The sequence below is a fragment of the Rattus rattus genome, chromosome 1, assembly GCF_011064425.1.
Source record: "Rattus rattus isolate New Zealand chromosome 1, Rrattus_CSIRO_v1, whole genome shotgun sequence".
Classification (NCBI taxonomy): domain Eukaryota; kingdom Metazoa; phylum Chordata; class Mammalia; order Rodentia; family Muridae; genus Rattus; species Rattus rattus.
This window is the reverse complement of record NC_046154.1, coordinates 261,364,615-261,381,146: the sequence shown is the minus strand read 5'-3', so window position 1 is coordinate 261,381,146 and position 16,532 is coordinate 261,364,615. Positions and strand designations below refer to the sequence as shown.

Here is a 16,532-nt window from a genome sequence, read left to right as displayed (position 1 = left end):
GTCAGTTGATTTTGGGCCAGAAGGCTGAAGACTTGTGCTCCCATGCTGCTAACAGAGGACTGTGCTGGTGGAGATTTGTCTCTACAACTCTCAGTTCTGGAAGTTGTGTTAGACTTCCTATGTGTATAGATGTTTGGTCATTCAAAGATTTCTGACGTGGTTCTGACTGGTAGATTTGTAAACAACCCAAGCTGTTTAGCATTGAGAAAGATAATAAAGTTGAAAGGGTGGTTTTTCAGATGGCACATGATCTCCAACCAGGATACAACTCAGGTACAGAGTTCTAGTCTTTTAGGATAGGTGACAAGGTGCTTTAAGTCATGGACAAAATTGATGGACTGGGTGTTGAGTGTGTCCTATGCTTTATAAATCGTAGAATGGAAATAATTGTACTCACTTTATATATAAGTGAAAAGGCCTTTTTACTGGACAAAAGGGGGGAAATGTTGTGGTTTGCCCTGGAGTTATCTGTATTTTGATGCTAATCCCAGAGCCCCAAGGACAGCTGCCCTGTCACTACTCAGGACTCAGATGTCTTCAGCAGAACCTTCTCCCCATTGAATTTGTAAAGTACAGGTGAGGGGCAGGTACAGGATAGAAGGAGGCCTGTCATTGGAGGAGAAGGAAGGATGGGCGGGAGAGAAGTTTGAAGGAAGAGGAGGAGACTGGAGGGAGAGGGAGAGAAGCCATGGCAGGTGACTTTCAGATTCTGCTCTGTGTATTTACAGGTTGTTATTTAAGTTCTTAAGGGATGGATAGAACTGGGTTTTGTAAGTTTAGGGGGGCAATTATATCTCACCATTTGGGTCCAAAATTATCTATAAGAAAACGAAGGAAATAAAGATTCCAACAAAAGACTACCAACTTGAGAATGGAGGAAAAGGTGAGGTTTTGGAGGGAAGACATTTTGGATGGACTAGTTATTGGAAAATTAATGGGGAATGTGATGAAATATTACTTTATTTAAAAGAATATTAAAATAAATTTAAAATGTGAACTTAACTTTAAACAGCAGTGTGCTAACAATGGAGGCATAAATTCTGGGAGAGGGAACAGTAATGGCACCTTGTCGAGAAAGGCCACAGATTTTGTGTATACAAAATATTGACAACAAAAATGCACACGCAAGAGGTTATTATTTATAAATCTGCTTTATTGGAATTATAAGGAAACAAAGAGCATCAAGAAAAGCAAAGACATCACATGAGCACAGATTCTACATCACAGGACCAGTGACTGGGCAGTCACAGTTACTAACAAAAAGGTTTAAGATGTTGAAAAATGGGGTTTCACAGGCCATTGGAAACTAAAAAAGAGGTGCTCATTTCTTGAGTAGGACCCAGACAATGATTTCAAGAATTAAAATGACAGAGACACCCTTGCACAGGCAGCCTCAGTGTTAGAGGTAGGGAGGCAGGAGCCTGGAAACCAAATACAACATGAAGCACCAAGTGTGTGAATCGTGATATGAGCTCAGAGCATGACTATCAAGGGATGAGCAGTGGGGATAGAGAGATGAGCACAAGGACACAATTTCCTCAGCACAAGAAGAGAGCAGAGGTTGGTGTCCAGCAAGGAGAAGGCCCTGAGCACAGGGCTCTGAGCTAAGGGCTCTGCAGCCATGATGTCTGGGATCAGGGTAAAGCTTTTAGAGACAGAATTCATGGCCTGTAGCTCTTCCTGGTGGAGGAGGTGGTGGTGTACTTGATGGTGGAAGAGCTGCCACCAGAGGAACTGAGTCCACTGCTGATGCCTCTGCCACTGCCAGCACTGAAGCCGCCTCCAATGCTGTGGCTACCACCATAGGAGAAGCTGCTGCCTCCTCCCAGGCCTATGCTGCTGCTGGCACCACCTGCACTGCCATAGCCGCTGGACACGGTGGACTGCACCACAGCTGTAAAGAAGGAGGAGGACAACACAGATATGGTGAGCACAGTGTGACCAGCTGATGCAGTCACAAAGGATGGGAAAGTGGGAGCTGGTATGGAGGATACTTACAGATGTTGACTGGTCCAACGCCCTCACCATTCAACCTAGGAGAGGAAAGCAGCAAGTGAGAAATGGGCAGACATCACCTTAGTCCCAATGGGAAACCTCAATCTGGTGAAGTTTCAGGGAGAATCCCCTGGAAAGAGCTTTTTGTGGCTGTGGTTTTGCTTTTTCTTTTTAATATTTCTTTACTGATTCTATGCATTTGAGTTCGACTGTTTTCAGATACTCAAGAAAAGGGTATTGGATCCCAGTAGAGACAGTTGTGAGCCACCCTGTAGGAGCTGAGAATTTCATTCAGTAATTCCAGACGGGTGCTCAGTGCTCTTAAACACTGGCCCAACTCTCCACCCCAGCAAACCGTTTCCTGAAGGGACCAGGGTGGCCACAGCCAGTGCTCCCTCATCTTGTGCTCAGTGATGGCATCATGGAGGTGTCCTCCCTCATGGGTTGTAGTACATGCTCACCTGCATTCCTCTCCTTCCAGCAACGTCCTGTAGGTGGCGATCTCCACATCAAGGGCCAGCTTGACATTCATGAGGTCCTGGTACTCCTTCAGCAGCCTGGCCATGTCCTGCTTGGCCTTCTGCAGGGCATCCTCCAGCCCTTCCAGCTTGCCCCTGGCATCCTTCAGGGCCATCTCCCCACGCTGCTCAGCCTCAGCAATGGCAGCTTGCAGGTTGGCACACTGGGCAGAGACAGCAACAAAAGCAATCGTGGAGAGTGCGTCTCTACAGAGCCTGAGCCACACCCATTGGTTTCCAGAGAGCAAGAACTAGAGGACAGGAACAAGGCCAGCATCCCCTCCATTTCTCTGAGTACCCCACCTGCTTCTTCACGTGGTCGATCTCAGACCTCAGCCTCTGGATCATGCGGTTGATCTCAGAGATCTCCTGCTTGGTGTTGCGCAGGTCGTCCCCGTGTCTGCCAGCTGTGACCTGCAGCTCCTCATACTGAAGTCAATGGAAGAGAGAACATTTGTGTGACTTGTCACATGCAGAAGCAAATCCACCTCTAAGTGTCATGCACTTTCATGGATGAGTTGACTTTTCCTCAAGAGAAGCTTTAGGAGTCCACAAACTCCATAGTTCCCTCAGGAAGAGAAAATGTTTTCTAGTGTCTCCTGAGGACTGGTGTTCAGAGAACAGCTCAAGCAGAGAAAGAGAGCATTGAATGCATTAATGGGAACTTCAGTTCTTCCCTGCGTTCATTATCATCATTCTATAACTCAAGTATAGTACATTTGCTGTGAGAACACCCCACGTTCTGTTCAATGGGACTTCAATGACTTATGGAGTTCAGGGTGGGCTCCACACATCCTGATCTGCCTCTAACCCAGTACTCACTTTTGTCTGGTACCAGGACTCAGCCTCAGCCCGACTTCTCTTTGCAATTTCCTCATACTGGGCCTTGACCTCAGCAATGATGCTGTCCAGATCCAGGCTGCGGTTGTTGTCCATGGAGAGGACCACAGATGTGTCTGAGATGTGGGTTTGCATCTGAGACAGTTCCTGCAGAACAGAAAGAATTGCGGTCATCTTTGTCTTTGAAGACCACTGTGGTCCAACGCTTTGCGTGGAAAAGAAAGAAAGAGTGGAGAGGGGAGAGAAGCAGGGGAGATAAGGGGTCTTACTGCTTCATAGAGAGCTCTCAGGAAGTTGATCTCATCTGTCAGACTGTCTGCCTTGGCTTGCAGTTCAACCTTGTTCATGTAGGCAGCGTCTACATCCTGAAGAAACCATCAACAACATGGAATCAGGTCAACACTCTTAAGCTCACCTCTGTCTTCTCATTCACCTCTCTCTTAAAGACCTTTCATTATTCCTCTGGAATGGCCTGGACAGGCAAGGCCATGTCTGTTCCTTTAGGAGAGAAAGCCCTCCCTGTGATTGTTGAGCTCACCTTCTTCAGGGTCACAAATTCATTCTCTGCTGCTGTGCGCCTATTGATTTCATCCTCATACCTAGAAGAGGAAAGGTGCATCACATTGGAGCAATAATGTGGATGGAATCAATGGCAGCCTCTCACCCAGATGCCATTTCTATAAAATACCCACTTGAGATTAAAAGGTGTGTTTTTATTAAATAGTTCATTCCTTTTCTGTCCCCCAGTGTGCTCTAACACACCTTGGTCCAAGGCTTTTGCTCCCTCCCAATAAATTATAATTTTCATCTCTGTTAGTATGATTTCTTAAGTCATAGAGCCCTTGTCTACATTTGGGCTTCCATTGTTATAAAGTTGGGAGACTGGATTCCTCCTTCTTTGTAACTCACTTGCTCTTGTTGTCCTCCACTGTGTCTTGCATGTTCCTCAGTTCTGAGTCCAGGCGACCCCTCTCTCCAACGATGCTGTCCAGCCTTCTGCGGAGGTTGTTGATGTATTGCTCAAACAAAGGCTCCAGGTTTTGCCTCACGGTCTTGGTCCCCTGCTCCTGCAGCAGGGCCCACTTGGTGTCCAGGACCTTGTTCTGCTGCTCCAGGAACCGCACCTGGACAGGTGGAATGTAAGAGGAAGAAGTTTGAGTTTCCTCCTTCTGTGACCCCTTGACTGGTGTGTATGTGCTCTCAGGCTCTCTGCCTAAACCTATTCAGTGTTGTTACAACCTGGCCATGGATCTGAGACAAAAAATCTAGATTGAAGCTCCCAATACCACTTCTCTAAGGAGTGTAGAGCTCCCTTGCAGGGCACTGGCAGCCTAACTGTGTGTTGCTAGAGTTACTGAAGCTTACTGAGGCTGATATGGCTCCCAACTGCACTCTCTAGAGATAGAGTACAGTCAGCTCTCCTGTGAGTCTTTAGGTCATCTATGTCCAAATGGGTCAGACACCTTTATGTGTCAACCTCTGGAGGAGAGGAACTCTGACCCTGATTTCCGGATCCCCATCTAACTGAAGGGAGCACAAAACCAGGACAGAGGATCAACTAGGAACAAAGGCAACATCTGAGCCAAGCCTGAAGCCTCTTCCTTCCACCTCCGTTCAGCATTCACTGCAGACACACAGGCTGCTCTAGGAAGCATCCAGTCTCACCTTGTCGATGAAGGAGGCAAACTTGTTGTTGAGGGTCTTGATCTGCTCCCTCTCCTCAGTCCTGACCCGCTGGATGGTGGGGTCGATTTGCAGGTTCAGGGGTGTGAGGAGGTTCTGGTTGATGGTGACCTCTTGGATGCCTCCAGGTGGGCAAACTGGGAAGCCGGCTCCCCCATAGCCACCACCAAAGCCAGCTCCAGCACCAAAGCCAAGGCTACCTCCAGCTCCTAATCCATAGGCGAAGCCTCCTCCGAATCGGCTGCCATAGCCTCCTCCAATGCCACAGCTGCCGCCTCCGACGGAGATCCTCTGGGAGCTGCCCACACCATAGAGACTCCTGCTGCCAAAGCCAGCTCCTCCACACACTGCACGGGAGCCACCGCTGCCCCTGGAGCGGCACACAGATACACTGCTGAAGCCAGAGCGGTTGAGCCCAGGCAGTCTGGCTGAGCCCGCACTGAAGCCACGGTGGCTGGTTTGGCTCCTGATGGTGGTTTTAGTAGACATGGTTCCTTGTGCTGAGAAGGCTGGGATGTGGAGATATGGCAGGGCAGAGCTCAAGAGATGATTGTGTTGAGCTTCAGGTCGTGGCTTATATATGGTACAAATGGGCTGGGCTGGGTCCTGAAGGTGAGCTTGCAGAGTGGGTAGGGCAGGGCTTTACAAATAATGAGATCACCCCCAAGTTCTAGAAAGGCATGATACATGAAGATTGCTTTTGGATTCCTTTAGTCACGGAGCAAATTCTCCTGCCTTCCAGCCTTGACTTGATCCCAACACAATGAGCCTGAACGTAAATTCTCTTAAGTCATGAGTTAGTCATCTCCTCAAACAAAAGACACAAGGAGCTGATCTGTGATAATTGTCCCTTCCTCTGCCCATGTAGACACTCCCTGTGTGCCCCCTCACCACACAGGTTTTCCCTTCCACCTGCTTCTCCCTCCCCAGCCACTAAATCTCTCCCTGAAGTCACACTTGCATTTGTCCAAAATCCCCATCTAGAAATTGCCTGCTGCTCGGAACTAATTGTCTAGCTCTCGGCTGCCCTTTCCGATGGTCTGAGATGGCCAGGAGGGACTCAATGCCCATGTAGTCCTCCTTTCTAAGGTATAAGAGTAGAGCAGTTGATCCTTTCCCACTGTAAGACTGGCATTGTCTGTGTCTGAAGTGTTCGGCTTCTCTTGACTTTTCCCTGAGGACAGAGGCAGACAGCACCTGACCTCTGCAGTTGCTCTGCCCCAGCTGGCGCCTCCCTCCCAATATTTGCTTTCCCATCAGTCTGATTCTTCGGTAAAGTAGTCATTCCACATTCACATTCACAGACACTGTCCTCTGCGCTGTGTTACAATGTTTCCCCTCTGTACTGTGTTACAATGTTTCCTTAGCACTTAAACCCTAGAGCCCCAAATAATCAGGACCACAGGTTCCCAGACTTTCTTGGAGCTTTTTTTTTTTTTTAACCACCGATTTGGACACTTCTTAGGGATCGGGAATCAGAAAATATTAGTAGGGTGTGCAGAGAACGCTGAGGGGCCTAAAAGCCAGCAGTGAATCACTGCGATGTGCCCTTACAGGTGTGGTGATTTCACAAGTTATATCGTGATTTATTTTTCTAGTCTCGCTTCCTGAAAAGCCACGTTTGAAAGGAAAGCTTGCTCTCCAGGGGGGTGAGGTTCCACTTTTTCCAGTCTACGTGTTAGGAACCGTGCGTGAGGGAAACAGAACAATTCTAGGTGTGGTGTTCTCTGAGAAGATGCAGCTAGAGAAGCCACTGTGGGAGGAAAGGCTAGCTCCCACACTGAGCAGAGTCTGAGTAAGGTCCTGTTACTGTTTTGAATTCAGTTGCAGTTCTCAGACATACTAGGACCCAGCATCCAGGAACGTAGGAAGCTCCCTACCCATCAAAGGTGCTAACTCAGCGTCTGGCAGGAAAGAGATACCTTCCTCAGACAACGGAAACAGCTGCCCTCCCTCCACCCTGTTGCACAATTCTTCACCAAGAATGTGCTTCCACCCAGTTCTGGGAAACAAGTGTCCTTGTGGGTTGGAGCTCTGATTCTCTACTCTCCCCGGTGAGGGGCTGAAGGTGTGGTGGGGCTGCTAGGTGAGGAAGCCAGGTGATGCATCACATGGCTTCCCACTTCCCTAGTCTGTGGCTATTTCAGTGTCTGTAACTGCTCCACACCATGCCAACCAAGACTGACTCGCAAAGCCAGGAGAATTCACTCTACATTCCTTCGTGGAGATCCTTTGCCAACCCCTGGTACAGAGCTTGAGTCCTGGGGTCAGACAGAGCAGGTTTCCATGTGTTCATCTGCAGACCGCTGAACCAACCCTTCATGCTTACTTTTATGCCCATAAACAAGATGGGAACTGGACCTACCTCAGTGTCGTGAAGCTGAGGTGAGAAAGTTCCTTCCCATGAAGGTCCTGGTGTAGCATCTGACACAGACGTTCTCAATGGGGATGAGCTAGTATCACTAGGAAAAGGGAGCATGAAGGAGTGTGATGTATAGAAATCCAGAAACTTCGGGAACTGGATCGCAGGTACAGTGTATAATGTGTAGGGGGTGGAGGGAGGGGTCTTTGGAAGACAGTGGGAGAATCAAAGCCATGATTGCAAGTTTGTGCCGTATTTACCGTGGACCTGGAAACCACATGTAGGAGAATGTCCCTGTGTCTGCCAGATATGCAGCTGACAAAGAGTCCTGCAGAAGCTGTGTTGTGTGGACAGAGAACGTGGGTGTGGCACAACCCTAGTAGTCTGCGCTCCCTCCTTTGGAGCCAGGATACCTGCTCGCCTTTACTGGGTCTCTGTCTCTACATGTGCAGGGACATGCTACCACTGACCAGCACAGGCAACTACATCACTTTGTATTGTTTTTTTTAGAGTGGTGTCCTCAAATAAAGTATGTCCTTTAGTTGCACCAGGAACTTCACTTTTAGTCCTCGAGCCCATCGAAGTTTGGGCTTATATCTGACTTCAGGCGTGGCATGTGCTCCCAATGGCACTAGAAGTGTAAAGTGCCATTTGGTTTCCAGACACAATCTTTCCTGTTGGTTGGTGGATAAGGCATAATTCTCATGTAAAATCCCATCAGTAGGGTCGAGTGTTTGAGTGGTTCCCTTAAGCTGGCGGCTGTACGATGTCTTTACTGGTGGGTTAAGTAGGATAAAGTAATTCTGTTGAAAATATTTAATTCAAATTTTCTTAGTCAACTGCTAGAGAGCTCTCTGAGAACCAGTTCTGGGGGCCTTGTCTGAGAGGGCTCATGGGCAATGGTGAGGGCTTTAAGACTGAGAGGAGGCTCCGGGAAGAAAGAACATGCATAGACACATGCACGTGTGCATGTACACAGGCACACGCACGTGCACACACACACACACACCAGGAGCTCCATTTCTGATTATTCTCAGACCCACAAGCCTTCAAGGATAAGCTCATACTTGACTCTGATTGGTCTTTCATGCTCTCACACTTGGCTCTCATTGGCCCTTCATGCTCTCACACTTGGCTCTCATTGGTCCTTTGTGCCCTCATTGTCTGAGAGTGCCCTGTTGAATTTCAGAACTGAGCTGTTTCTCTGTCTTCCTAGACTCCAGTCTTTACCCCTTCCTTAAGGCAAACAAACAAACAAAGAACAAAAACCAGGAGCTCACTATGTAACGTTGGTTGATCTAAAGCTGTAGAGACCAGGCTGGCCTTGAACTCACAATACTGGGATTAAAGGCCTGTGCCAACACACCTGACTTCACCCCCCTGCTTTATCATCCATGGGAGTTCTAGGCAGTAGGGACTCCTAAATGGATAAAGACTTGCCTGAGCTCTCCCCGGTGGCCCTGAGTCACACTCCACAGTGTCACCCCAAGCAGTTCTGTTTCCCAGAGGAGTCGGGTGAGGACCTTTCATAATAAGATGAGAACAAAGGGTGATAGTTCAGGCAAATATGTGGGGGAGAAGCATTGGTATGAGTAACTCAATGGCAGATGCCTCCTCCCTGGCAAGCCGCTGAAGCCAGCCTCTTTTCTGTGCTGGAAGAGAGTCCAGCCCGCATCTGCCTCTGGCGGCCATGGAATGTAGAATGCCCAGTTCTTGGCCAGAGGGTAGCCTGCACTGCTCACTTTGTTCCCAGCACAAAGGTGGGTGAGAGGGAGGTGTTGAAGCCTGGGCTCAGGGAAAGTCGCCTCGAGATGATTTGCCTTGTCTTTCTGCCTCCCCGGGTGGAGCCCGTCAATGACCATGGAAAGCTTAGGACTAAGCACATAATCCCACAAACCACAGGGCAGATGATGCTGTTCCCAGGGAATCCCACAGCCAATCCTACAGGAGTATCCAAGACAAAGAAATACACATGCAGCTGCAGGCATGTGTGAGCACAGCTCAGCAGCTCCAGGGGTGGGACAAGCAGGTTGCTGTTACATACCAAGGGTATCAGACGTCACAACACCAGATACACACTAAACTTCAGTCTCCTTGTAGTAGAAATCACACACCCAACTACCACACACACACACAAACAGAGAAAGAGACAGACAAAGAGAGACAGAGACAGAACGAGACAGAGACAGGCAGACAGACGGCAGACACAGACAGACACACACACACACAGAGACAGACACAGACAGAGAGAGAGACACAGAGAGAGAAAGAGACAAAGACAGACACACACATACACAGAGAGAGAGTCAGACAGACAGACATACACACACAGAGACAGACACAGAGAGACAGACACAAACATACACACAGAAACAGTCAGACATACACAGAAAGACACACACACACACACTTTTTTTTGCTTAATTTTCTAATCAAGCCAGGTTACATATCAACAAACCTGAGTAGATCCTACTACGACTGAAGAAGTCTCTGACAACTGTTTTCCAATGAGACATGGTTCTGTATCTGGTCAACGGAGGAGTCAATATGTCACTGCAGAGGCATTTCCCACAGTGCTTCATGAGACATTTGGTTCCAAGCACCAAGCTACCTCGGAACTGTGATCCCTAAGTCTCCAGATGTTACCCACTGGGATTTTGAGGCTGGGATTGGGCCTGGACCCCATCTTTACAAAGAAGAGAGATATTGTGACTTCCATTTTCACTGCCCAAAGTAGCACACTACAAGAGGGGTCTGGGATGTACTGAGGACACCTGTGCACCTGCAGGACTGATAACTGCCCGGTGCCATGAGGGGCACAGAGGCCTGTAAAACATAGAACTTTCTCTGATCATTCTCTCATGGATTGATTTTGGCACATGTTCGTAGAGAACCTTGTTACAGGAGAAACATTTTGAAAGTGTTCTGGTTCTGGTTTTGTTTGTTTTTTTAACCCACTTTGTTCCTATGATAGAGTGAATGTTTAGAGCATTAAGAAGGGCAGATTTGGGTGCGGGATTGAGAACATATTTGAGTACACTGTAGCTGTCTTCTGACACACCAGAAGAGGGCATCGGATTCCATTACAGATGGTTGTGAGCCACCATGTGGTTGCTGGGATTTGAACTCAGGACCTCTGAAAGAGCAGTCGGTGCTCTTAACCACTGAGCCATCTCTCCAGCCGAGAACATATTTGAAAGGAAGAGACAGCATGTGACTTGTCTGGTTGACACGGAGAAACTAGTTGAAGGGATACTATATCTTGATCTAAGGTAAGAAGAGATACTGGAGATTTCAGAGACTGGGACAGTAGAAAGGGACGGCTGAGTGACAGGACCAGCCCAGGGTATACCTGGATGGGGCCAGGAGTCCTAGGGGAGGCACCTGGATGGGTGGGCAGGGACCCTAGGTGAGGTGACAAGCAATTTCTCTCGTACATACGTCCAAGATTAAAATCAGCCAAGCCAGGGTTCAGAGGGGAAAGGACGATCTCCAAGCTGAGTGCTCCTCTGTGTCCCTCTAATTCTTACTTCATTTGTACTCTGTCTCCTTGGTTACCACTACAGGACCAGCTTTACCACATTGTGTGGCTTTCAAAAATGTAGTGGGTGGGGTGGGGGGGTGGGCAGGATTCTCTAACAATCTGCCAATGAAATCCAAGAGGTATCTGGCTTGTGCAATGGAAGTGGCCAGGTGAGGTTATCTTAGGGAATCACATCTTAATAATGCATTTGTCTCCTGGATAAATTGGGGAGAAATATGACCTTTTGAACATAAGAGATTATTTCTCCACATTGGGACAATTTGCAATAATCCCTACCTGCAGACGTTCCTAGCAAAGTCACCTGGGTCCTTAAGTACAAATACCCTAGACAGCAAAACTCCCGGTGTTGGCACTGGGAATTCTTGGCATCCAGAGGCTCCTTCTGGCTTTATGATCTCACTTGAAGCCTGAGGTTGGGATTAATAACAGATCATTGATAACTCTGGCACAAGTCTGTGGCATTTATGTTGCAACGTAAGCCTCTGAGGGATCGGCCTACTTCCTTTGCCTTGTTCCCTGCCCTCCATCAGCGACTAGAAAGAAATAGCCTGGATCTTTCTAATCTGTCAAGAGGAACACTCGATGTGATTAGGAAAGTCTGCGCCCTGGAGTCGCTTGGTTGACTGGTAAATCTGGATTCTATTTCCAGCACACTTCTTTCTGTTTGTCTCCACTACAGAAATGGGAAAGGGGAATTTCCCTTTCTTTTAAAACCACATGTTGTTGAGGTGCAATTTACATACAAGGAGATGCACAGATCTTAAGTGTGTGGAACTCAAACTTTTCTGACAAACTAATGCATCTTTATAACCTACATACCAACAAAACATAGACTGTTTATTCCCATCACTCCAGAAAAACCTTTTGGGCCCTTTCCCTGTGAATTCAATGTTCCAAGAAAACCTTTGATTCTTCCAACCAAAAAAGCCACACAATGTTTATATTTATATTATGTTATATATAAATTTATTATATTAGTAGAGTCATTGTGTATTCGGGCTTTATCACTCAACGCAATGTTTTTAGATTACTGTGCTTTGTAGTTGAGTGGTGTGTGAATATGTCATGGTCAATTAACACATTCCTACTAATGAGTTCCTGGAATATTTCCAGCCAGGGTTTCCCTTGAATAAAGGGGTTTGAAGACACTAGTATATTCACTTTGCTTAAATATTCACCTTGCTTAATGGAACTCATATACTGACAGTGAATGTGTATGACAGTGAATGCAGTTACACCACTTTTGAAAGCAGACTTCTCTTCTGAAAGCATCTTTTTGCTTCACAACAAAATCAGGCAGTGCACAGCCTCTGCCCCACTGTGCTCACTCTCCAGCCAGATGCTATGATGGTTGCAGTGGATGAGCCTGCTTAACAAGATATTATTACCTGGCAGGGGGGTGGTGAGTTTCAGGGCCTTTCCAGCTGCTGTCTCTTCTGTGAGTCTTGAAGAAAACTCAATGATGGGATTCCTTTAATCCAGAAAAATCCTATGATGAAAACCCAAATCCCATGATTTACTTAGCTATTCCCTTCTGCTTCCTGTCACTGTTGGCCACTGACCTTTTAGCTTTTCTAGTCTTTTTGCAGAATGTTATGGTAGATTGATAGATGAGAGAGAGAGACAGAGACAGAGAGAGAGACAGAGACAGACAGATAGATGATAGATAGATAGACAGAGACAGATGATAATAGATAGATAGATAGATAGATAGATAGATAGATAGATACATAGATACATAGATACATAGATACATAGATACATAGATAGATACATGATAGATACATACATAGATACATAGATAGATAAATAGATACATAGATACATAGATACATAGATATGTAGATAGGTAGATAGATGATAGATACATACATAGATACATCATAGATAGATACATAGACAGACAGATAGATATGTAGATAGGTAGATACGTAGACATGTAGACACGTAGACAGGTAGATACGTAGATAGGGAGGTAGATAGATAGATAGATAGATAGATAGATAGATAGACTTCAGAATATAGCCTTTTCAGATCACCCATTTACATTTAGTAATGTACATTTATCTTCATGCATCCTCATGGACTGATAGCTCATATTAACATAATATTTATGTTCTCAATATACTACAGTTTGTCCGTTCACCCACTGAAGGATATCAGGGTTTCTTCCATGGTTAGGTATTTAGGAATACTGCTGCTTCAAAAGCCCATGTGGAAGCTCTTGTATTGGAAGTACTTTCAGCACATTTGAGCAAATGCCCAGAAATATGATTGCTAGATTTCTGGTACAAGTATATTTAATTTTTGTGAGAAACTATCAAACTCTGTTCCGAAGTGACCGGACTTTATATCCCCATCAGCTATGACTGCGACCACCCCTTGTTCTCAGCGTTGCCAAGACACTGAGTGATGTTCTGGGTTTACACACTATTTGACAAGGCAAACAGTAATGTCTCATGTGCACCTCCCTGATGTATGTGTGACATTGAGCAGCACCCCATGTTTACTTGTTATCTGATTGCACGTGGTCGATTATGCAAATTCAGTGATGCATCTTGTAAGTTCACCAATGCATTTATGGTTGAGTGGTTTGTTTTCTTATCGTTGAGCTTTTAGAATCCGTCGTACATTTCCTGCTAGGGTCTATATCCCTTATCAGAGATGACTTTTGAAGATATTTTCTTCCAGTCTGTGGCTTGACAGCCCATTGTCTTGGCTCAGGGTTTTAATTATAATGAGGCTCAGCTTATTGGCCATTTCTTCAGTGTTTCTTTTGTTATATCACACATTGCCCAAGGTTGTCTGGGTCTCTCCTTTGCCACAGGTAGGAGTTCCACAGTTTCACTCCTCACATCATGTGCTAAGAACACCTTAAGTTAATGTTGTGGAATACGCAAGGTCTGTACCTAGATTATTGTTTTGCAAATGGGCACACAGTTCTTGTAGAATTCTGTTGGAAAGACTCCTTGCTCCACCAGAGTACCTATGTGTCTGTGTCAAGGGCCAGTTGATTAGATTTTTGTGGGTCTAGTGAGGAGCTGGGGATTGGGGTCCATTTCCCTACTTGTTGGTTCTTTCACAGGCCACAAGGCCTTGATTCCTGTGGCTCTGCACCGAGTCAAAACCAGAGATGACCATTGCTTTGCCTTTGTTCTTGTTTGGTACCATGCTGGGCTGTTCTCTGCTCTCAGTATCTACACAGTAACTTTTGAAATGATGTTGACAATCTAAACTACGTATCTTGCTGGGAGTTTGAGATTGCCTTGAGTCTACAAAGCAAGATGAGGGAGGGACTCATGGGGCCTCGCTGAGACACAGAGGGGTACCACACTTCTGCTGTCATGTCTACTTTCAAAGGACACAGGCTTAGTTCAGGGCCACCGCACATTCTTTATAATGACCATGTAGTAGTATTTCCTCCCTCCTGTCTTCCACATGGTTGCAGTCACACATTACAGCCACAATGAAGACATTGTAGCAGTTATAACTTTGAGCAGTCTGTGTTGGATCCATGCAGAAGAAAAATAAGAAGAAAAATACAAACACTTCCTTGGTTTATTCCTTCTCTAGTGTTCTTCCTTTAACATAGATCCATCTCTGACCTCTACAGAATTCCTTCTACGTGAAGAAATTCTGTTAATATTTCTTCCAGGGCGAGACTGTGGCAGCACATTCCACCATTTTTATTTCTCTAACGAAGTCTCTCTCTCTCTCTCTCTCTCTCTCTCTCTCTCTCTCTCTCTCTCTCTCTCTCTCTCTCTGTCATGTGGGGAATTGAACCCAGGACAAGCAAGCACTTTACCACTGATCCACATCCCCAACATTTTACACTTGATCTTAGCCAAAAGGCTGAGAAGCGATCCCTAACATTTTAAAAAGCATTCTTGAATTTCGAGACAGGGTCTTATCAAGTTGCCCAAGCAAGCCCTGAACTAGCCTAGAGTGGCTTCAAATTTGCAATCCTCCTCCATGAAGCTGTTCAGTGATGGAATTATAAGTGTGAGCCACCAATCCCGACTGCCCTTCACTTTTGTAGAGAATGTTTAAAAAAATATAGAACTTCAGCAGGACAGTGGTGGCACACGCCTTTAATTCCAGCACTCCAGAGGCAGAGGCAGACAGATCTCTTAGTTCCAGGCCAGTCTGGTGTACAGAATGAGTTCCCAGGACTCTTGAACTCTCTGTGTAGCGAGAACTCAAAAGCCCAGACAGACAAACAGAATTCCTATATTAATGGGTTTTGTTTTTTTTCAGCATTGACCGTGTCCCTCCACTCTCTTCCTGTTCCAGAGTGAAGACACTGCCTGTGTGGTCATTGTCCATTATTCCTTGCTAGGATGCCTGCTTTGTTTTCTCCGGCTTCTTTCAGAATTTTCCTCTTTATCATTGATGCTCTGAAGTGTGAAGGGATGCCTAAGTACAATGTCTTGTATCGTGTCCCGTCGTCATCTGTGATTTGGTGGCTGACGGGAATTTTAGGAAGCCCTTGTTCCTCACAGACTCTGGTGGCTTTCTGTCCATTTCTGTAGTCCTGTGTTCCAGCACTCACTTCCATCCCACGCATGGGACACTTGTGTTCCGGGACTCACTCCAACCCCACGCCCACACATGTCACACTTTCTGTAGCTTTATGTTCTCACAACCAGAGTTCTAGCATCTTCTGTCTATTTTCCCCTGGGCTTTTTTCCCTCCTCCTCTCTGTTTCACTGGGCTCTATCGTTATAGTCTGATTTCAGAGAACACTAATCGAAGGATTCATAGTCATGCCCTGCCTTCTGAAGAGTCCATTGGGAGCAGTCCCATTTCATTACTGAAGAACAATCCATTGTGACTGAGTCTTTTGTCCAGAGCTCCAGAGAGGGGCTGGCAGTTAAAAACAGAACTCCGGCTGATTCAAAACAGTTTCCACTCCCCCTGCTGGAGGTGAGAGGGGATTCTTCTCTAGTCTTCTCTGCATTGACTTGGTAGATCCCCTAGAGTCAAGTTCACTAAAGCATGGCTGCTTCTCATCCCTGGAGCCACCCTGCAGTCTGCCCAGTGTAGTTTTGATCTTCCTCCTGGTAGGTCTGTCTACCCTAGCAAACTGTACTTCTCTGCCATCATCTGTCTCTCCCATCCGAGAGACAGTGATGGGCTCTGGGGGCTCAGTTCTCCTCTGAATAAGGAGGAACTGTTGTCACCTTTCCTGTGTTCATCTTTGAGTAAATTCCCACAGATGTCATGGGTGAGGAAGGGTCTAGATGCTAAAAAGGCTTAGAACAGTCTTTGGGGTAGGGCGGTGACTTTCTCTCCTTGATTGCTATTCCCCAACTCTACCACCATGATGGCCTTCTGTCTCTCACGGTGGCTTGCAATCTAGCTCCCTGTGAGCTCGCAGCATGCTCTTCAGTCTGCTCAAGGCCCTGATAAACTGGAGATGCACACTGTGTGTGTGGCAGACTTTACACGCTAGTCTCTGTTGTTTTGGGTTTGTTCCACTTTACAGATTTCGCCGATCTGAATCACAAGTCACAGTCATTGTCGCTTAAGAGCAGGCTTGTAGGGTTGAGTCTCTCACTAAAATACCCTTGAGTGCTGTGTCTTAGTC

The 16,532-nt window shown here is 46.5% G+C and overlaps 1 protein-coding gene across 1 annotated transcript; it reads right to left on the bottom strand.

Annotated features, from left to right (window-relative positions):
* Positions 1-1,138: 1,138 nt before the first annotated feature.
* Krt6a (keratin 6A) lies at positions 1,139-5,530 on the bottom strand. Its single transcript, XM_032884875.1, has 9 exons — positions 5,019-5,530; positions 4,263-4,477; positions 3,892-3,952; positions 3,623-3,718; positions 3,336-3,500; positions 2,817-2,942; positions 2,457-2,677; positions 1,999-2,033; positions 1,139-1,894 (listed from the first exon to the last, which is right to left on the bottom strand). Exons 1-9 carry the CDS (start codon positions 5,523-5,525, stop codon positions 1,662-1,664), a joined length of 1,659 nt encoding a protein of 552 aa, XP_032740766.1. The 5' UTR covers positions 5,526-5,530; the 3' UTR covers positions 1,139-1,661.
* Positions 5,531-16,532: the final 11,002 nt, after the last annotated feature.